The sequence below is a fragment of the Protopterus annectens genome, chromosome 7.part0, assembly GCF_019279795.1.
Source record: "Protopterus annectens isolate FY-2018-M chromosome 7.part0, PAN1.0, whole genome shotgun sequence".
In the NCBI taxonomy this organism is placed as follows: domain Eukaryota; kingdom Metazoa; phylum Chordata; order Ceratodontiformes; family Protopteridae; genus Protopterus; species Protopterus annectens.
In genome coordinates, this window is record NC_056739.1 from 1,530,035,070 (window position 1) to 1,530,057,569 (window position 22,500).

At 45.0% G+C, this 22,500-nt stretch overlaps 1 protein-coding gene across 1 annotated transcript in view; it reads left to right on the forward strand.

The window, feature by feature from the left end:
- TSEN2 (tRNA splicing endonuclease subunit 2) overlaps nt 1-22,500 on the forward strand; it is a 456,866-nt gene that overhangs the window by 262,632 nt on the left and 171,734 nt on the right. Inside the window, exon 8 of the mRNA XM_044078068.1 lies at nt 7,740-7,776. Coding sequence (XP_043934003.1) covers nt 7,740-7,776 — 37 coding nt within the window. The remainder of the gene's footprint in view (nt 1-7,739; nt 7,777-22,500) is intronic.

The following is a 22,500-nucleotide window of genomic DNA, read 5'->3' on the forward strand; positions in this document are numbered from 1 at the left end:
CCAAAGCTTCCCCAGGAGGACATACACTGGAAGAGGACATGTAAGAGGAGACATCTTGACTCCCCAATGAAGTGTCTCACAGAGGACACGGATGTCATTGAGGGCGACAGGTCCTCTAGGTTGCCACCCGATGATGTCTCCTTAGGAGACATCCTGGAGATCCTTAAGGCTAAGGGCGGTTGATCTGCCCAGCCTCCATCCTTGGAGGAAACAGTGTTTCTGGAAGTGTTCGGAATGCGCCCATCTATCTCTTGGGTATCCCCCCCCCCAGCTTGACCCCTTGATCATTCTCATTGCCAGTAGGGTCTGGAAGGAACCCAATACAGTGGAGCCAGTACCTAAGAGCGGACAAGATTTTTGAGTCCCCCTTCTGACAATCCTTTTGGTCCAAGGTAGTTCTGGCGGATGCAATTGTGGTAGCTGCCACCACCAAAAAAGAGCTGGTGGAACAGAAGTTAATCTGTCCATCCTCCCAATCGCAAGTCGAGTGATTGACAGATTTGGAAATCTGGTGTTTGCATTGGCTTCGTTCAGCCTGCGAGCCTTACACTAACTTACACATTTCACCCGTGTTCAGAAGGATTTGATAAAGGAGCTTAACACTTCCCTCTCGTAGTCCATGCCTGCAGAGGACTTTTAAGAATGTTTTTCTCCCAAGCTGACCACTCTCACTTCCATAGCTAATTCGTCCATGAGGTTGATGTCCAAATCTGTCAAGGGTACCTCACAGGCATCACTGTCAGGCATCATGCCTGGCTTCGCTTATGTGGGCTTGCAGAAGCCTTTAAGGCGTCATTCACCAGCGCTCCCTTCGATGGTTCAACCCTGTTTGGATCGACCATAAAAGAAACTTTAACCCGCAGTGAGCAACAGGGGCAGACTCTGTTGGCTGTAGGGATCAAGTTATTTTCCAAGACCCAGCCGGGGGATTAAGAAGATCTGGTTCTGTAAGTCAGTCTTCCTTTCAGGAAGCTCAGGAGAACTCTTCCAGGGGATGGGGAGAGGTTTTAATGGTCACCGCCATCCTGAGGGCAGAGGAGACCCCCAAAACCAGAGCTCTAGAGAACCCTTCTCTGAGAAGCCCTTTCAGCATTCCTGAAGCACTGCCCTACTGTCCCTCCCCGGAGACAGTCAGAGGCCGGTTATCTTTGCACCCTTTAGCCTGGGCAAACATTGTAACCAATCAGTGGGTGCCAGGAATTATATCCAGGGGCTATTATATTCTCTTTTCCGACCCCCACCAAGAAGCAGAACTCTCCCCGATGTGCCACCTGGTCAGAGAGAGTTAGCCCATCTAGAGGTGACCAACCTCATTCAATAAAGATCCATCTAAAAGGTCCCGACAGGGCAAAGAGGATCTGGAATTTACTCCTGCTTCTTTTTGGTACCAAAGAAAACAGGGGACCTGCATCCGATTCTGGACCTCAGCCAGTTGAACCGCTCAGTCAAGAAGTAAGTCAAAGTTCCGGATGGTCACTGTATAATCCATTGTGCCCCTTCTTTACAGAAACAACTGGATGTGCTCTGGATCTCCAGGATGCGTACTGTCATATCAAAATAGGCAATCCAGGAGAGTTCTCCACTTTCACATAGGAGCCGATCACTTCCAGTTCCGAGCCCTGCCCTTTGGAATCATCACAGACCCACCCACAGGTGTTCACCAAGTGTATGGCAGTGGTGGCAGCCCATCTCAGGCCGCAGGGATTCCAGGTGTTTTCCTACCTTGACGATTGGCTCCTCGCAGATGCCACACAGCATCAACTGGTGGAGACCACACAATTTCTTCATCTTTTGGATCAGCTCAGAATCCTAGTGAATCTTGCCAAGTCTTCCTTGACTCCATCTCAACTCCTGGAATTCATTGTTACTCAGTTGGACACCATCTCTGAGATTGCAGCTGTCCCCCTCGAATGCGTGCTTCTAATCCAGTCTCATGTACATTCTCTTCTGGAGCAAATGCATCTTCCAGTATCACTCATTCTAAGAGCCTTAGGGTCCATGGCAGTGGTCATTCATTTGGTTCCACTGGCCAGGTACAGTATGAGAGTTCTGCAATGTACCCTATCCGTTCAATGGTTGGCCCTTTCTCATCCTCTTTCAGTCCCTATACTGCTCACTGCAATATGCCAAAGACATGTAACTTGGTGGATGCACTCCTCAGACCTCCTAGCAAGAGCAGGTCCTTTTCTCCCCCCATTCCGACAGCCATGGTGACCACAGGACGCTTCCCTCCTAGGGTGGGGGGCACTTCTTGAGGAAGGCTGTCCAAGGGACCGGGTCCCAATCAGAGACCAAACTGCATATCAGTGTTCTAGAGATGAGCAGTCCTCTTTACGTTGCAGTCCTTTCAGGACTGCCTCCCTGTAGGGACTATAGCAGTACATATGGACAACATGGTGGTTGTGTGGTACATAAACAAGGGGGCACATTTTCCTATCTGCTTTGTTGTGAGGCCATGCTGTGGTTCTCCTTTGCCTGGACCAGTTAAGGCTCATTCTATCAGGTCAGTGACTACATTCTATCAGGTCAGTGACTACATCAGCTGCCTTCTTAGCTCATCAGTCCTTTGATGACATTTGTGCAGCAGCAACTTGGTCTTCTCCTCATACCTTCATTTCTCATTACAAGCTTGACTTAGTTTCTAGGGGAAGGGCTTCCTTTGGCTCCACTGTTCCTTGGTATGTCCTTCCATGAGGCCACTCAAGAATGTTGGGTAGCTGGGGACTCTGACCCATGCCTGACAACAGCTTAGCTCAAGCTCCTCGCCTCCCATAGTGCTCTGATGCCCTCTAACCCCTCAAATCGAGCTTGCCGTGGATAAAGAAAACAGCTAGCACATATACCAAGTTATGGTAAGCACGTAACTATTAATCTGATGTTGTCCAAGTCACCATTCATCATGCTTGGGTTAGAGTTTTTGCCGGCTCGGATCCTAGACCTATGCCTGATGAATGGTGACTACAGATACTAAGTTATGGCAAGTACATAACTATTATTTCCTCACTACTGTAGACACTTGGTCAAATGCTAGCTTACTGTCTGTGTTTGTCTGCAAGTCCCGGACTACTGGGTCAACTCTTGGGGGGGGGGGGGTTGTCATTGTGATGGTTACCAAGGGTGGATGACTTCCCAAAGGGTACTATTCTGCATTTCTTGACCTTTAGTTTGTCAATGTCTCTGACACCAATTATTTGTCTGTGTCAGCCCTTCATGGAGAACATTTGTGTCAGTAGGAGATTCAATGACCTCTCCAGATTTGCAGTCACCTGCAAATTTAGTCAAACAAAAGCCATTGACATTGACCTTGACTTCGGAGAAGTAAATGCCAAAAAGGAATAGTCCAGGACCAGTCCCTGAGGTATTTGACTGCCCTCTTTGTAGAGGTTGACTCCCCATTTCTAACTTCCTGGGTCCTGTCTGTGAGTCAGCTAGCTTATCCACCAGGTGACATATGTGTTTGTACCTAATCTTTTGAGTTTGTTAACAATGCCCTAGTGGGGTATTGTGTCAAATGCCTTGTCCAGGTCAAGATAGGCAATGTAAACCTGCCTTCATCCATTGCTTTGATGACCTTCTCAAAGAAGTCCACCAGGTTGAATAGGCATGACCTGCCCTTGACTAAACCAAATTGGGTTGGGCCAGTTTCTGTAGGTTTCCTTTGTCATTATTGATCATTTCCATGATACTTCTTTCCATAACTTTGCATGCAAGACTAATGAGACTTGTGCATCTGTAGTTTCCAGGGTCTGTAGAAGGCCGGCCCTTGTGCAGAGAGATAACTGTTGATGTTTTGCAGTCATGAGGCATGAAGCCTGTTTGGAAACTACAGTTTAATAGCAATTGCAGAGGGACTGATAGGTCATGCTTCATGCTGCTTAGAAGGCATACTGGCATATTGTCTGGGCCCATTGATGCAGTGTTCTTGGCCTTAGAGACAGCATTAAGGACGTGTTGCCTAGTGTTATCAGGGGGAGTTATATTTCATGGTATTTCCTGAGGGAGGGTTGAGGGGAGACGGGGGTAGAGTTGGAGCTGAATTTGTAGGCCAGTAGGTTCGCTGTGGCTTTTGGCTCAGTGTAGGTGGCTGCATTAACAATGAGCTCTGCACACAATTGTGCATTGCCTTTGAGGTTGCAGACATAGCTAAAGAATGCCTCGTGGTTGTTCTTGACCTAGGAGGCCAAATTTACCTCAAATTTGGCTTAGATGGACTTTGTCTTCTGAGCTGTTTGTTTAGTTTGAGAATGTTTTTCTCCTGCTGTGTGCTACACTTCCTTATTTTTGCCACAATTTTCTTCCTTCTGATTTACAGACTACTGATTTTGTGATTCCACCAGGGAGGCTTGTTTTTTGAGCTAGTTCTTTACTTCATTCTGGTGGGTACAGCTGCCTCTGTCCAGTTATTTACATGCTTGTATGGTGTTTCTGTGAATAGCTCATTGTAAGCAGCAGTGTTCTCCGGGTTTATGTGGGCTTGAAATTTTGCCAGTTTATCACTTAATAGTAGAAGTCAGCCTTCGAGTAGTTTAAGAATATTTCCAGGGTTATTTTTGCTTCAAAGGAGGTTCCAGGTTTTATTTTTACTTCAGAGGAGATAATTTTGTGGTCTGACCTTACTAGAAAAGAGATTACACTACGAGGTGTGCAGCACTCTCCTATATTAGTGTAGACCATATCCACTATGGCTGCACCCCTGATTGGTGTATTGACAGTCTGGTTCAGGGAGATTGTGTTTACAAAATCCATGAGTCTTTGTGCCTGTATGTTTGGTGTTGTGTATTATTCCCAGTTAATAGTGTGGTAATTAGTCACCCATGATATGGTACTGGTTTGGATGATGAGCTTTTCCAATAAGTTTAAATACATGTTATGTATTTCCTGGATCACAGAGGGGGACCTATGACTTGCAAGGAACCAGTGTGATGATTTGAATGTGAAGAAGCTCAAGTGCATTGTCCTCTTTGACCACCCTTCAGGTATGCTTATTTTCAATTTAAATTGAGACACCTCCACCTTTAGTCCCTGTCTGTGTAGTACCTGGTCTAAATGTGTAAAAGGCATTATAATCTTGCACTGTTGATGTGCTGTCTGCAGCTTTAAACCATGTCTCAGTGACCTCACAGACATTAGCAGTCTCTGGGGTAAGGAGAGCTGTTATGGAGTGGAGTTTTTTTGTTTAGACAAAGCAATGCGAAACATTTACCAGGCTGTTTTGCTAGCTGCTGGTATTTTTGTGGATCAGGAATTTGCCCAATGTGTTCCGAGCTCTGAGCTGGTGTGTGTGTGTGTGTGTGTGTGTGTGTGTGTGTGTGTGTGTGTGTGTGTGTGTGTGTGTGTGTGTGTGTGTGTGTGTATATATATATATATATATATATATATATGTGTGTGTGTGTGTATATATATATAAAAAAATGTACAATAAGCTGGTTGCATAAGTGTGCACACCCTTAAACTAATACTTTGTTGAAGCACCTTTTGATTTAAGTACAACATTCAGTCATCTTGTGTAGGAGTCTGTCAGCGTGGCACATCTTGACATGGCAATATCTGTCCACTCTTCCTTGCAAAAGTGCTCCAAATCTGTCAGATTGCAAGGGCATCTCTTGTGCACAGCCATTTTCAGGTCCACCCCACAAATTTTCTATTGGATTTAGGTCTGGGCTCTGGCTGGGCCATTCCAAAACTTTCATTTTCTTCTGGTGAAGCCATTCCTTTGTTGATTTGGATGTATGCTTAGTGTCATTGTGATGTTGAAAGGTGAAATTCCTCTTAATCTTCAGCTTTCCATCAGATGCCTGAAGGTTTTCTGCCAAAAGTGACTGGTATTTGGAACTGTTCATAATTCCCTCCACCTTAACTAAAGCCCCATTTCCAGCTGAAGAAAAGCAACCCCCAAAGCATGATACTGCCACCAGCATGTTCACCGTGGGGATGGCATTCTTTTGGTGATCTGAAGTGTTGTTTTTGCACCAAATGTATCTTTTGGAATTGTGGCCAAAAAGTTCAACCTTGGTCTCATTAGACCATAACATATTTTCCCACGTGCTTTTGGGAGACTTGATGTATTGTTTTGCAAATTTTAGCCAGGCCTGGATGTTTTTCTGTTTAAGAAAAGACTGTCATCTTACCCTACCCCATAGGCCAGACATATGGAGAATATGGGAGATTGTTGTCACATGTAGTACACAACCAGTACTTGCCAGAAATTCTTGCAGCTCCTTCAGTGTTGCTGTAGATCTCTTGGCAGCCTCCCTGACCAGTTTTCGTCTTGTTTTCATCTTGTCTTTTCATCAATTTTGGAGTGACGTCTAGTGCTTTGCAACATAACTGTTGTCCCATATTTTCTCCACTTTTTGATGACTGTCTTCACTGTGTTCCATGGTATATCCAGTGCTGTGGAAATTTTTTTGTACCCTTCTCTTGACTGATACCTTTCAACAGTGAGATCACTTTGATGCTTTGTAAGCTCTCTGCGAACCATAGCTTATGCTGTAGCAGGCAACTGAGTAAATATCAGGAAAATCCTCCTAGGACAGCTGGTCTTTATTTGGGGTTAATCAAAGTCACTTTACTTGATTGCAGGTGTGTACCCCAGAAGACTGAATGCTGTAATTAAAGCAAAAGTTGCTTCAACAAAGTATTAGCTTAAGAGTGTGCACGCTTATGCAACCAGCTTATTGTACGATGTTTATTTTTTTCCCCCTTGTTTTTTTTCAGTTGAATTGTACAAGTTATAGGTCACATTAAATATGGGAAAAGATTTGAAATGATTTACGGTGGTCTCATTTTTTTATATCACAAAAACCTGGCATTTTAACAGGGGTGTGTACACTTTTTATATCCACTGTGTGTAAGGGGTTTGGAGGTTGCAGGTGCTGGGGTGCAGAAGGCCTTCCCCCCTGCAAAAAAGACATTTTTGTAGATGTTTTGAGAGTTGATGTTTAGCATTTCAGTTTTTTTTCTTCTCATTGTATGTACAATATTCTCAGTTTCTTTGTGAGGTGGTCTGTGTTTGGACATTATTATGTGCTTTTTTATTTCTTTATTAACAGAAGAGGATGTTTGAAACAGATTTGGTCCAGCTGTAGGATAAAAACTTTTGTCTTTGGTGGCGTTCAAGCTTCATATGTGCTTCTTTGTCTAAGTATGTTTGCTGCAGTAATATACCTCAAATGTACTACATATGCTGCACGTAGCTGTATGAGTGTGCATTTTTCATTTAAGAGTTCTGGTTTCATTTTCAACTTGTATGACACAGTAGACAGGCAAATACTTTTAGTGATAGAAACTGTTTTTGAACAAAGCAAAAAATTTAGTTTCCTCAGTGCAAGCAATAATAGTTTCATTTCTTTTGCTAATAAGAGGTTTTCATGTTTTAACCAAGTCCCTAGCAAAATGTGCAAACTTGTCGAAAATATAAGCTAATGCGGTACAGTACAGTGTTGTTTACGATGAAATCATCTCTTCATGTCCAGCTATGCTCCTTCTTGCAGAGTCAATCAGTCTGGTGTGTAAATCTGCAAGAATCTCAGTTTAGTTTTATTCTGTTTTTAATTGTTGAGTCAGTGTATTTGCCAAAATATCCAGTGCTGTAGAAAAATTACTTCTTGAGAAACTAATTTTTCTGTTATACTTTTGGTCTTTGTTAATAACTAGATTAAGTAAACATATAAGAAAGACTGCATTGCGTTTGTACAGTCCTTGACTTCATTATAAACGTCACATTTTTGTTTTCGCAGTGCTTTATCGAAAAGGGCCCCCTTTCTACCATGCAAGGTTTGTTTTTTCTGATTACTAAAGCTAGTTTATTCTGCATCCTAGGTGGATGTTGCCATCTGTTGTCTTCAAATGTTTTGATATGCTCATTGCAAAAAAGTAGAATAGTGCTCTCAACAAAATATCAGCAACATTTATTTTAAGGCTTTGTTTTAAAGTTGAATTGTTTGTCTTGAAATGGACTTTTACAGCTCTTGCATCTATGTTATTACACTCCACATCACACGCTACTTCCCTGTTTTTAATTTCTCCACGGTTTTGGGTTTCTAATACCATGACAGGAATGTAACCCATTCCGAAGTCAAAGTATGATCAAAGTTCATGAAATTAGTATTGTTTCAATCTTTGTTGTTAGCCAGAAGTGCTCTTCGCAGCACCAGCAATGTGCCCAGTAATGATTCCTTCTGCAATTCGTATGGAGTTACATGTGTTCGTAACATATCTAAGTACGATTGTAAATTCTTTTTCACAAGACCTGTTGCCCCTGCTACTATTGGAACTGTCTTGTATCCTTCTTTCACGTTGCCCTCGTTTATGCCTGCAAATCCTGATATTTTATGACTTTGTGTCTCTCTGTACACAAGACATTGTAGTTACCGGGTGAAGCAATTTCAGTGATAATACTTCCTTTGTCTTCTTTTCATGGACAACTGTATCTGGTTTTCTTGCATCTATTTTTGAACTGTTGATAATGGGTGATCCCATGTGATATACACTTCATCATGTTCTTTAATGCTTTGTGGCTCATGTTTCCAGTGTTTTTCAGATACTTCAGTATTATATTTGCACAATCCCCAATGCGATCTTGCCACATTGTTATGCCTTTCAGTATACAGTCCTCTTGCCATTAGTATATCACAACCAGCAACAAAATGTGCGACTGTTTCCAGTTCTCATTTACAAAACTTTCATTTCTGTTTCTCCCGCATATTCAATGGACTTTGTAAACTAACATGTACATAGTCCACTGTCTTGGGCCGCCAGTATTAACCTTTCGACTTTCCATTTAAATTCACCTCTCCTTAACCTTTCCTGAGTTCGATCTCGATCAACATGAGGTTGTTTTCTGTACTTGCAAGTATATTTATGCATTTTGCACATTTCTTGCCTTCTCATCTTATCCTTCATCTTATATTTGTTCTTTGGTTTTTTGGCACATTCAGTTGTTGCCACATGTTTATGTACTTCTGGTTTGATTTCCATTCTCGCTTGACACCGATACACTTCTGCTGAACTAAGCAGGGAAGTCATCTTAGACTTATTCTCCTCATGTTTTAAAACCTTCACTGCATTTGGATCTCCTGAGGTCAGCAGATATGTATACAGTCCTACGATTGCAGATCTGTACATAGAATCAGTTTCGAGGAGGCCCATACCCTCTTCATAGCAGAGAATATATAATATTGGTATACACTGATTTTTATTAATCATTTGATAAGCATGCAGCATCCTTTTTGTTTTCCTGTCCAACTGATCCAACACCTTTTGGGGCCAGTAAGTCACTCCAAAATTGTAAGTTAGGACAGGAAGAGCAATTTGATTTATAGCTTGGACTTTGTTCCTAGATGTCAACTCTGTTTTCAGTGTTAATTTTAGTATTCTAAAATATTCCTTACTATGTTTTATTTGCATTTGTTCATGCTTTATTGTTAATCCTTCATCAATTCCCAAATATATATACACTCCCTCTTGCTCAAGTTCTTTTATATCACATTCCTGTCCCAAACTGATGTTCTCTTGGTGCTGCAGCTTTCCTGGTGTAAAGGTTGTTTTTGCACATTTATCATGACCTAAATGACATTCTTATGTCATCCGAAAAAGTTGTGACCACTTGCAGTTGTGCTTTCAGTTCCTCGTCTGATGAACTAATACAGTTTTAAATCATCCACAAAAAGAAGATGAGAATTCTTTATACTTTGTTTTCTGGAAGCCAAATTGTAGCCATGACCTAATTTGTTATGTAGTCATCTTAATGGGTTAATGGCAAGACAAAAGAGCAGCGGTGACAGAGTCACCCTGGAATATCTCCCTTTGAAATTTTATCCCTGGAATAATAATTTGTCCTTTATTATGTCTTAAGTGCAAAGTGGTTTGCCACTGTTTCATGGTCGCTGTATTGTAATTGATCAGTGTAGGGTGGATCTTATACATTTTAAGCACTCTCTTATCCATGAATGAATGTGGAGTACTGTCGTATGCATTTTTATAGTCTATCCATGCCATACATAGATTCTTCCCTTTTTTTTACAGTTTTACATTATGACTTTATTTAACAACACATGTTCCATATGACACTCTTTTGTTACACTTTTGTTCTATTGCCATACTTAAGTTTTCTTCTAAGTGACTATAAAGTCTGTTGGCATCAATTCCAGTGTGTAGTTTATATATCATTGGAAGGGAAGTTACTGGGATAGCTTGCAGGTTCGCTCTTAAGTAGGAGCATTGTTTTTGTTAACCAGGTTGGAGTCTGTTCAAGGTGCGCAAACACATAGTTCTTACTCCTGGCTAAATTTTCATGTCAAGATGTTAATACTTCGAACCCAAAATTAGGTACTGCATCTGGGCCTGGGGTTTTTCAATTAGGGGCTTTTCTTAAGTTTGTTTCAATCTCTCTGGTCATTACTTCATCCCATTTCATATCCTTTTTTTTTGTGGTGGTTCAGTTCCTTTTGCCTTGCTTCCCTATTCTCTATAAAACTTTTTGAGGTCATCATATCTGCATATCTTCTATGTTTTTCTGCCTGTGTTGATATTTTTAGTTTATTATTTGTGATAGTGCACGATAGATCTTGATTTGTTCTGATACTACACATTGCTTTTATCACGTCTATCTTTGAGTATTTTTGTTGATCTTTTCCCTCTTCTGTACTCTTCTAACAGTGACACCTCTTGTTTTAATTGCTTTATAGTTTTCTCTGTTCGATACTTCCATGATGGCATTTGATTTTCTCCCCTTCCTTTCCGTTACTAGCCTGTGTTTTTGTGGTAAGATTTTCTGTTATTAGTTTAGCTGCACAGTAATATATCATATTTGCTTCTGTTATAACATGAATCTCTGTGAACAGTCCTAATTACTGTGTTCATTTATTTTATCAAAACTCTATATTTTTTTGTGTTCGATTTCTTTCATCAGTCTTAATTTGTCTGTCCACCCCTGTTAAATCAAGCAACTCTTCTCTTAGATTATTTTCTTCTATCCTGCGGGCACATTCTTTGTTTTCCATTTCCTGTAGGCACTTATCACTCCATAACATTGACTGTGTTCTCATCCATTTGCAGGTTTTAGTTTTTTCCTAACATTTGCCAAAAAAAGGTGCCTCATTTTCATCAGCCTTACAAACCCCCTCTTCCCCAAAGAAATCTTGAATTTCTCCACTGTCATGAATGAAGACAACTTATACTGCCTGTTCTACCAGGGACTACAGTGCAAATTGGAACTATTGGCATTGCAAGAACTTCAACCTAGTAACCAGACACTACAGGATTGAGAAACCTGAGATCTACCTCAACACTCTGCTTCTGAAAACCATGGAATTGGCCCTTCCCTAGGATAAGCAGGAAAGGCTTTCATACAGCTCCAAGCCTGTGTTGGGTCGTTGTCTGAAAGCCTGTGGATGAGCAGGCATCAGTCACATCTTCTTAGAGGTACATCCATCCTACAGATGGACTTGTGACCCTATGTGTTGTATTTTCACCTCTCAGCAGGGGCTTTATTTTGTGCCATTCTTTTGCATTAATTGATCAGAAGGGGTTCATAAGAGGTGTCTTGTCAGTTACTACCTTGGTGGGTGCTTCCAGTGGTATAAGAACTGGCCTTCTCCCATTCAGATCGCTAGATCTTGCTAAGAACTAGCCTGCTTCATGTTAGCTGTCCTTTCTGAATCCCCAAGTGTGTTGTAGCATTTTAGACTTAGGACTCTTCATTTCACACCTCGCTTGTCTTGGATTTTAGCTGTTCTTAATGGACCCAGAGTTAGGATGGCCCAGCATTTCCATCCATGCTAAGCCGTCAGTGTCAATCAGTTGTTTGACATTTTGTGTTACCTTGCCTGTTGCAAGATTTCACTCTTAGCAGACATGGCCTGATGCCAGCTCTAGGCCTGGTGCATGCTTTTCTCAGTTGCCTTTATGTTTATAGCAGGTTCATCACTTTGCAGCTGTGGGCCCTCACCCAGTACCTTCAATGTGCCCTTTACATGCTCAACCCCCAATGTTTTTACTCTGTCTGAAATTTTGGAAGCTGGGTTCTGTTTTCCTTTACCACATTCTTGGAGAACTTTGAGGTCTCTGAAGCAACTATTTCAGATGTAGAATAAAAACAGAGACCACTGCCCTCTCCCACCACCTTCACAGCATTTGACTCACTCCTTTGCAGAAAACATTTGACTGAAGTCAACTGTGGAGTTGACCTATGACTGACATTCCTCTCTCCCCACAGGAAATGTTTCAGTGAGTATTTTGGGAATGAGAAGAATAAGGTGCTTTGGGTCTGCCTTCCATGGAACCTGTTCTGAAGATACATTTTATACAGCCTGAGCATACCCAGATGCTTCTCTGTCAACTCATAAAATGGCTGATGGTCTCTACAGACTACTCCTTCCCAAATAAAAAGAGAATTCTGCATGATGTCTTCTATAGGTTATAGCATCCAGACAGCAGCATTATGCTGCTGTCTGAACGGGATTATAAGATTTTGAACAGAATGCATAAAAGGATGTTCTTCGTGTTTCAATGTTGCAGTCATCACTTGTGGGTTATCCCTGCTGGGTAGCCCTCGGCCGGCCTGAATACCAGAATAAAGGATATTGCTCCTGTCAGCCATTCTGAGACTGTGGCTGATGTCAGGTCATCAGAGCTTTATAGGGTGACAGCTGACGCCATTATATCAGTCTTTCTTGTTGTGGAGCCCGAAGCAGCAGCAGTTTTGCGAGTGCGTCGGTCGGCCGTTGCCAGAATGAGGAAAACCGTCTAAAGCTAAGAACCCCATTGGGGAACATTTTCTTGCTTTTAACCGATGTCAGAGAAAGTCAAGTAATTGTCCCAGTTGTGGAAAGCAGATCCCACACCGAGACTTCCATTCTCTCTGCATCACTTGTTTAGGCCCAGACCACAATGTCCCCGGGTATCAGTTTTGTGCCCTGTTTAATGCTAAAACCATAAGAAGAAGAGCTGAAATTGTAGCTAGGCATTTTAGTGAGTCTTTTTCTCAATGCGATATGGTGTTGCTTTCTCAACCGGCTACTGATTTACCTAGAAAAAAGAAAGACAAGGATAAAGATAGGCCTGTAAAAGTTAGGCCCTCTGATGACTCGGGTCAAACGTCTGGTATTTTTCAACTCAGTGCTACAGCTGAACTCAATGAGGTGCCTTCGTAGCCCCTGACACCAGCCAAGGAATCGTCGCAGGCCTCTACTGAGACCCATTGGGAGTCCGGTACACCGCCGGATCCACCTCCCTCTGCCAGCATGCTGCCTCATTCTCACATGGTCGGGTCCAGAGCCACTTTGCAGGCACCGGCTTCTGCTGAGACTCTACTGAAGCTAAACTCAGACCAAAGACAACCCGCTGGTTAAACCCACATTGTATAATGCTACCGACCCATCCAGGCCCAAACCTAAGACAACCCCCCAAAAAGGTCCCTTCCCAAGGACCCAGCCACTGACCTACACCTAGCCAGCCTGCTCCTCAGTCACAGTAACTGCTCAGAATGACAGAAGACTTGATCACTCTTATTAGGGGAAGCCAGCCCCACCCTCCCACCCCAGCCAAATGAAAAAGGGATGCCTCCCCCGAGGCCCTGTTTGACCAAGAATCAGAAGAATCTGTCCTTGAGGAGTCAGGCATGGAAGACCAGCCCTTTGCGGCATTTGAGGACTCTAATGCGGATGATCCCATTCCATCTGCCTCACCCCAAAGGACCTTTCTTTTGGGGGAAACCTTAAATTCCCTTAGAGAACACCTTCAATGGAGACCCAGGATTACCCTCAGTCTAAGAGACTCAAGAGAGTTTCTTGACCTGCCCCAGCATAAACCTCTAGCCATTCCGCCTATCCTGGATGTAGTGGAGGATGTTTTTCTAGAATCTGCCCTTTCACCAGATCCCCCCCGGCACCCAGAAAACCAGACAGATATTACAGGGTGCAAGGCACCCACAAATATCTTTTCAAAAATCCTAGTGCAGACTTTGAAGTCATTACTCAAGGCTCTAAGGTAGCTAGGGCAAGCCCATCTAAAAATCCCATCCCAGCTGACATGGAAAGCAGAGCTTTATACAGAATGGGGGGAAAAAGGTATACACTTCAGCCACTAGCTGTAAGAGCCTTAAATTGTCAATTCCATCTGCTGAAATTTCAGCAAAATGTCCTCTAACTGATTAAATAGAAGTCATCTTCCATTCCTGACAATAGCACTACCAGAAAATTAACAGACCTCATACAGTCTAGCTCTCAGGTAGCCAAACGCTCCTTGCATTGTGGTTTTGATGCCTTAGATGCTTCTACCAGGGCTGCAGTCACAGGCTCAGTAATCAGAAGGCATGCCTGGTTAAGGGTGCAGCCTTTGCCTGACCAGGTAAAATCCAAACTGCTAGACGCACCATTAGATAAAGACCAGTTGTTTGGACCTAAAGCGAAAGAGGTCATTAAGAAAATGGAGGACAAAGCCAAGTCCATTCAAACTGTCAAGGACTTCTTACAGGTGCAACCTTCCAGGTTCAGCAGAAACTTCCCCACTAAACACTGGTCCCCTTTCCTTCTCAGACAAAACCAGTCCGAAGAAGGAAGCAGAGACAGAAGAACCCCTAGTCATCAGTCCCATAGCCAACAAAGACCCAGGCAGTGGTCCACTGCTGCTCCTAGGCAAGGGAGTTCTAAACCAACTCCCTTCTCCAAAGACTCTCAATGACTCTCTCCCCTCCCTTCTGCCCCTCACATCACCCAACAGGCTAGGAGGAAGACTTTCGCTCTTCCTAGAAAACTGGCAGGCCATCACCTCAGGTCTATGGGTCCTGAAAATTATTACCAGCAGGTAAAGATTCTGTTTTAAAGAAAAGCCAAAAAGGTCAGGTTGCCCAGACTTCCCTGCAAATCAGAGGACAGAAGCTATTCATCAGATAGCTTTATGCCTAGGGTGCTGTGCAGCCTGTACCAAAGGAACAGACCGGAAAAGGATTTTATTCAGGACTGTTCCTGGTTCCCAGAAAAGAGGGCACCTGGCACCTTATCCTAGACCTCTCCACTCTGAATCTGTCCCTCCTGGTTCCAAAATTCAAGATGCTAACTCTACAAAAACTGCTACCTATGCTCCTGCCACAAGACTGGCTAGTGACCCTAGATCTGAAGGATGCCTACCTGCATATCCCTATCAGACAGTCCTGCAGAAGTTAGTTAAGGTTCAGAGCAGGGTCCCAACACTTTCAGTTCTCTGCTCTGCCCTTTGGTTTATCCACTGCTTCCAAAGTCTTTACCAAGTGCCTGGCTCCAGTCATTGCATTTTGCAGACAGAAGGGCATACACATTTATCCCTATCTTGATGATTGCTTCACTCATGCAGAAACCAGTGGAAAAACTCTTGCATGACCTCTCCTTTGTGCAGACCCTACTAACATCATTGGGATTCATCATCAACCTGGAGAAGTCCCATCTACAGCCCACATGAAGAATAGCCTTCCTGGGCACCCTTCTAGACACCTCAGCACAAATGGCCTTCCGCCCCCCCACTGAAGCAGGTCTTTCTACAGTCTTACATCACCCAGCTGCCACACAAAACCCACCTCAATGCCAGAAGAATCTTGCAGGCCCTGGGATACATGGCTTCCTGCATCCTGCTGGTACCTTTTTCCAGGCTACACATGAGAAAATTGCAGTGGTACCTAAGGAACCTCTGGTGTCAACACGCTGTCACTGGAACACCAACTCCCCCTGATTCCTTGTCTAGGGAAGGAGTTCCTATGGTGGGCCAAGGCTTGCACTCTGAACAAGGGCCTTTCCTTTGTCCTTCAGCCACATGCACTTCTTCTTTCGGCTTTTCCCAGGTAGGGGTCGCCACAGCGGAACTCCAGTCCTTTAATTATTGGCAGTAGACTTTTACGATGCCGAGGTGCTAGCTCGATGCCCAGCCTTCAACGAAGGCATGCCCATTTATGCACGTCTTTCAAACGCCACTCGACCACGTGGAGGACATGCAGACTCCACACAGAAGGCGCTCCAGCCGAGAATCGAATGGGAGAACCTCTTGCTGTGAGGTGACAACGCTACCGCTGCACCACCGCGGCTTCAGCGTCCTTCAGCCACATGAACAAACCATAACCACAAACACCTCAAACATTGCCTGGGGAGCTCACAAATGAACACTGCAAACTCACGCCTTTTGGGAACAGGAGGTTCAGGGTCCCCATATCACCCTGAAAGAAATGCTAGTAGTACACAGAGCAATCCTAACCTTTCAAGAACATCTGTCACCAGGAGTCCTTTTAATCAAGACAGACAACACTACTGTCGTGGTACATCAACAAGCAAGGGGGCACCCATTGTTATCTCCTATGTCACTGTGTCACTATATGCACCCACATATGCTATATTATTTTATTATACTGGGAAGAAAAATTTGTTTATAATTCTGATTTTAAACACTATTGGAATTATTACATGCATTTTTAGATGACGTGCGTCTTTTTTGGAATAATACTGTTGAAAACTTTTTGGAATTTTATGAATACATTTCTAACACAACTAATTTTTTTAAGGTTCACTTATAAAGTTGATGAAATTGAGTTGTTTTTAGATATAAATATACAGAGATTAGGTGATGGTTGTAAGTTCAGAATTTTTAGAAAAGGGTCATTCTCTAATGCCTATTTACATTATACTAGCTCTCACCCACCCTATCACAAAAGGGCAATGATTAAAGGACAGTTGGTGCGAGCTAGTAGGATGACGTCAGAAGATGATGATTTTACAATTGAATGTGATTTTATTAATGATATGTTCAAGGCAAACAAAAGTGACTAGTGAGGTAATGGAGGGTAGAATTTCAAGATTTGCCCCGATTTTAGGAATCATTCCCCTATCCCTGATGTACACAATAATGGAGAGATAAAAGTGGATGTTCCAACACAAGCAAAGGGATACCAGACTGCCATGGTCACCACCTTTGATGGTGAAAGCAATTTGGTTAGGAGAATTATTGGCAATGAATGGAACAAATTTGCTAGTTTGTCAGATTTTAATTTTATTTTTGAATAACCTTTCAAATGTGTATACAGAAAGGGACGAAATATTAAGAATATTTTGGAAGGGGCAAATAGTGGTATGTTTGTTAGTAACAAAAAAGGACTCTAAAATGTAATAATTCTCCATATTGTTTTAATATAAAAGAAGGTGATTCTATTTTTTTAAATTGTAGGAGTAAACGCATTGCTTTAAAAGGTTTTGCTAATTGCAACACCACTGGGTTAGTATACATTGCCTTATGTGTGGTTTGCGACTCTTTCTGTGTTGGCAAGACTGAAAGGAGATTAAGGCAGAGAATGTATGAGCATGGTTATGACATTAGAAAAAGAAAGGACAACAATGCTCTGTACAAGCACCAGGAAAAATGTGAAAAAGCTGACTTCCAGTTTTTTGTAATTGAAGTTGTCCCCTTAGATCCTAGGGGAGGTCCATGGGAGACTCGCCTGGAATACAGGGAGTTATACTGGCAAATTATTTTGGATGCCAGTAATCGCCCTGGTCTAAATGAATTGCTATCTTTGAAACCAGTTTTAAAACTGAAGTCTGCCAAATTATAACATTTGATCTGAAGTAGGAAACTTCATTTGATCATCAACCTGTGGGTATTGGATCCGACCTGGATCCAAGCCGGCAGCTTTCCAAGCCAGAGATCCGAGCTCCAAGCTCCTCCCCCTTACCCATAATACCCTGCCACCTCCTTCCAGTCCCCAGATCTTGTTTGCCGCGGCATTGTCAAGCACGGGTTTCTCGAGCTCCTAGCGTTAGGTGATCTGTGAGTAAAAAAGTTCTTCAAAATCTTATTAGTTTTTGTGTGTGTGGACAGTTAATTCCCTAGTTTAAAACCCTTTTCCATTCCCTCGTAGTTTCCCCCTTTTCCCCTTAGGTGTTTGTGTGAGACGCCTGTGTGTTTTTTTGTTAGATATTATGGCCGAGGCCCCTAAGGCCATTTTTTCTAAGTGCACGGAGTGTGGCCATAAGCTTTCCCCAGCAGATGGCCACACTCCGTGCGTCCTCTGCCTGGGGGTACCGCACTTGTTTTCGGGCTGCCAAATTTGTGCAGCTTTTAACCACCGGGCCCTGAGGGATAGGAGGAATAAGCTGATTCTGGCGGGTCTTCAACCCGCGGAGTTAGCTTCGTCATCCTCTCCCTCAGTGGCTACAGCTGCGGCTGCTCAGCCTGTTTCCTCTCACCTGGCTGGGACTCAACCTCCCATTTCTTCCCAGGGAGAGAGAGACTCTAGGAAAGAGTAGAAAGAGAGGAGAAAGAGAGAGAGGGGGAGAAAGAGAGGCATAGAAGCCACAAGTGGTGGGCCAACTCTGCCCCCTCGGCCCCGCCTGCCAAGCTGCTCTCCTCACCTCAGAAGATCTCCGGCCCTTCCTCCCCTCGGCTCTGTTCTCCACGCTTCTCACCAGAGGAGGCCCAGCCATCTTCAAGGTCGTCGCGGCGGCCCTCCCAGCCAGCTTTGGCAGCCTCTGGGTCGACCGGCAGTCTCTCCGACGCTGATATGGACCGGATGATGCGTTGTTTCCTCCAAACCCAGCTGCAGATGGGAGTGCTGCTGCCCCCCCCCCCCCTCCGGGGAGGAGTTAAGCCATACTTTTTGCCCCGATAGCCCCTTCTCCGATCCACTATCTGGTTTCAGAGCCTTCGAATCCGAGGAGTTCCTGAGCCAGGGAGTCTGCTCCGACTGTTATAGCTACCTCGATGCCGGCCATGCCCTCATTTGTTGGATCCCCTTTCGGATCAGAGCTCTCGGGGCCGAGAGCTGTTCATCGGATCCGGGGAGGTCAGTGTGTTCTCGGCTCCGTTTCGGTCGGAACACATTTCCCTCTCGGGTCCGAGCGCTTCGGCTCTGGCGCCGATCACTGCACTGGACCCGAGGGTGTTAACCACGGAGCCCAGAGAGATTGGTTCACCCTCTGCTTTCGACATGGTGGAGAGGGTTCTCTCGAGAGGTTCGAGACCCCCCTACTGTTTCTTTGGATTCCGCCCCCACTCCCTTGCAGCTGCACTTGTCTTCCATCATCCAGTCCCAGGGACAGCCTGCGTTGATGCCCCAGCCCATTCCACTGGCGGAACACGGCCCTGTTAGTGAGCCCTCCTCAATCCCACCGAGGAGGTCCCTCACAAACGTAAGTGTAAGAGGAGGCACTTGGACTTCCCTGAGTCCCTCACAGAGGACACCGATTTGGAGGAAGGGGAAGGAAGGTTCCCCCAAGTCACCCCCCCGAGGACATCTCCTTTGGAGACATTATGGAAATGCTCCGCCTAAAGGGGGGGTGGTCAGCCCAAAAACCTTTCTCTGACAAGTCGGTGTTCCTGGAGGCATTCGACGCAGGCCAGTCTACCTCTTGGGTGTCTTTCCGGCCGACCCCCTGGTTGACCTCATCACTACCAGGGTGTGGAAGGAACCAGACACTGTAGAGCCAATCCCCAGGAGGCCAGACAGGATTCTTAGTCCCCCTGTGGACAGGACGGTTGGAGTAAGGGTTCCCCGGTAGATGCCATGGTGGTGGCGGCAGCCACCAAGAGGGAACTTGCTCAGGATAGTTCCTCGATCCACCCCCCTGATAAGGAGTCTCGGACGATGGTTCGTATCGGGAAGCGGATGTTTGCTTCAGCTACCTTTTCTGTAAGGGCACTGAATTATTTGGCCCATGTAATTAGACTTCAGTGGGATTTGGTGAAAGAATATGCTGAGTCTCCCCCTGAGTTCATGTCAGCTGATGACAAACGGACTTTCTCGGCTCGCATGGCCACTCTGAAATCTGTTTCTAACAAGTCTATGCAGCTACTTTCCCATGCCACGGAAGGAGCCGCTAGAGCCAGCGGGTCCGGTATTGCCTTAAGGCATCACGCCTGGCTCCGGCTTTGTGACTTTGCGGAACCTTTCAAGGCGTCCTTCGCGAACGCACCCTTTGGTTCTACTCTGTTTGGGAAGACCGTCCACGACACATTGGTTCAGAGCGAGAAAGATGGGAAGACGCTGTCTGCCGTCGGAGTCCACTTCTCGGCTCCTCAAAGGTCCTTTTCTAGGAACCAGAGAGGACAAAAGAAGATGTGGTTCTGGAAGTCTCAGCAGTCTCGTTACGCTCCAGACCCTTTGTCCTTCAGAGGCAGAGGGGGACAAGGTGGACGCCAGCCCAGAGGCTGAAAATTTTTGGGCCGCGGGAACCTTTTTCCTGACCGACCCATGCAGCAGCCCTGAGGGGTTGCCCAACTGCTCCTGTCTTGAGGCAGCCGGGGGGCATTTTTCGAAGCACTTGGCCCAATGGGAGTCCATAACATCAGATAGCTGGGTGCTTCGAATAACATCCAGAGGTTACTCTATCCCTTTCATAAATCTGCCTCCTCAGTCGAGGCGCCTCCCCGATGTACCACCCAGTCAGAGGGAGGCTGCAGCTTTAGAGGTAAAAAAGCTGCTAGAAAAAAAGTCATCCAGCACGTCCCCCCAGGGCAATCCGGATTAGGCAATTACTCCAGGTTCTTTTTGGTGCCAAAGAAGACTGGAGACTTGAGGCCGATCCTCGACTAATCAACAATGAAACCTCCTCATTGCCAATGAAAAATTCTGGACGGTCATGCTTCAATCCATTCTGCCCCTGCTACAGGAGAAGGACTTGATGTGCTCCATAGACCTCAAGGATGCGTACTATCACATTCTCATGGACAGGCATTCTAGGAGGTTTCTCCGCTTCCGGCTAGGGGCCAGTCATTACCAGTTCAGGGTCCTACCCTTCGGTCTCACCACAACCCCCAGGGTGTTCACCAAGGTCATGGCAGTTGTAGCGGCCCACCTGAGACTTCAGGGAGTACAGGTTTTTCCTTACCTAGATGACTGGCTCCTTACTGCCCCCACCAGGCATCTACTCTGCTTAGCCAGGGATTGTTTCGTACTTCTAGCGTCCCATTTGGGGAAAACTATAAACTTGAGGTCATCCCTCCAACCAGTTCAAGTCTTGGAGTTCATAGGGGCCAGGATAGACACGCTTCAGACCAAGGCCTTATTGATGTCAGACAGACTTCGCAGTTTGACCTTACACGTTTTAGTCCTTCTTCAGTCACCTGCCCCGTCAGCGGAGTTAGTCCTGAGAGCTCTAGGGTCCATGGCAGCTGTAATCAACCTTGTGCCCTTAGCTCTCTTGCACATTAAGATTCTCCAGTGGACATTGCAGGTTCAGTGGTCCATCCTTCACCACCCGTTGGGCTTACCGATTCCTCTCAGCAGAGTTTGCAGAAATTCCCTCATGTGGTGGCTCCACTCCCGACAGCTTCGGGAATGACGACCATTTGTTATGCCGCAACCGCAAGCCATGGTGACCACTGACGCTTCTCGCCTTGGGGGGGGGGCATTACATGGGCAGAACTGTTCAAGTTACGTGGACTCAGAGACTGTTCTGCATATCAGTGTTCTGGAGATGAGAGCAGTGCTTCTAGCGTTGCAAGCCCTTCATGTCTTTCCCCTCCAGGGACTATTTTGATTCAGTCAGACAACATGTCGGTGGTCTGGTGCATCAACAAACGGGGGGGGAGACCAGGTCTTACCCTCTTTGTCGAGAGGCCATGAGAGTTTGGGATTGGGTGATATCCACCAACCATTTTCTGTTAGCAATGCACATTCCGGGTCGGTCCAACATCCTAGCGGACAAACTGAGTCGAACTATCCTCTCTCCTTACGAGTGGTCTCTGAATCCCTTAGTAGCAAAACAGATGTTCCACAAGTGGGGTCAACCTTGCTGCAATCTCCTCGCGTCGCCTTCCAACGTGAAGTGCAGCGAGTTTTTCGCTCTAATTCCCCCTCCAGGAGAAAGCCCCAGGGACGCTGTAGTCCATGCTTGGCCACCCAGTCTTCTGTATGCTTATCCTCCTCTTCCATTGATAACAAAATTCTTACAGAAAGCTCGTTGGTTGGGGAGTAAGATTATCTTCATAGCCCCGTTCTGGCCTTGTCAAACCTGGTTCCCGTGCCTGTGGTCTCATCTTATAGCTCCTCTCTGGATCTTGGATCCCATCCCGGATCTAATATCTCATCCTTCGGGATTGAAATCCCCGAACCTGGTCGATCTCAAGCGCTCAGCCTGGTTGATCCAGTCCCATTAGTTGCTAGGACTCTCGGTATCTTGTCTGCAGTTAGATCTATCCTGGTAGCGGCGCATAAGCCTTCTACCAGGAAAGTTTACAATAGTAAATGGAAGCGGTTTTCTATTTGGGTGTCTCATAGGAATTTGGACCCTTTCACTGCTTCCATCCCAGCAGTGCTCGATTTTCTATCATATATTTTTCAGCAAGGGGCCAGTTCTACTGTAAAGCTTCAAATGGCTGCCTTCTCTCATTTTCACATTGGAGATGATCTCAGTCCCCTCGCTTCCACCAAGATTTGAAAGACCTTTCTGAAAGGTATGTTTCTCTTGAGACCCCCTGTTAGGAACCCCGTCCCTCCATGGGGTCTAACCTTGGTCCTTCAAGCTTTAACTGGACCTCCTTTTGAAC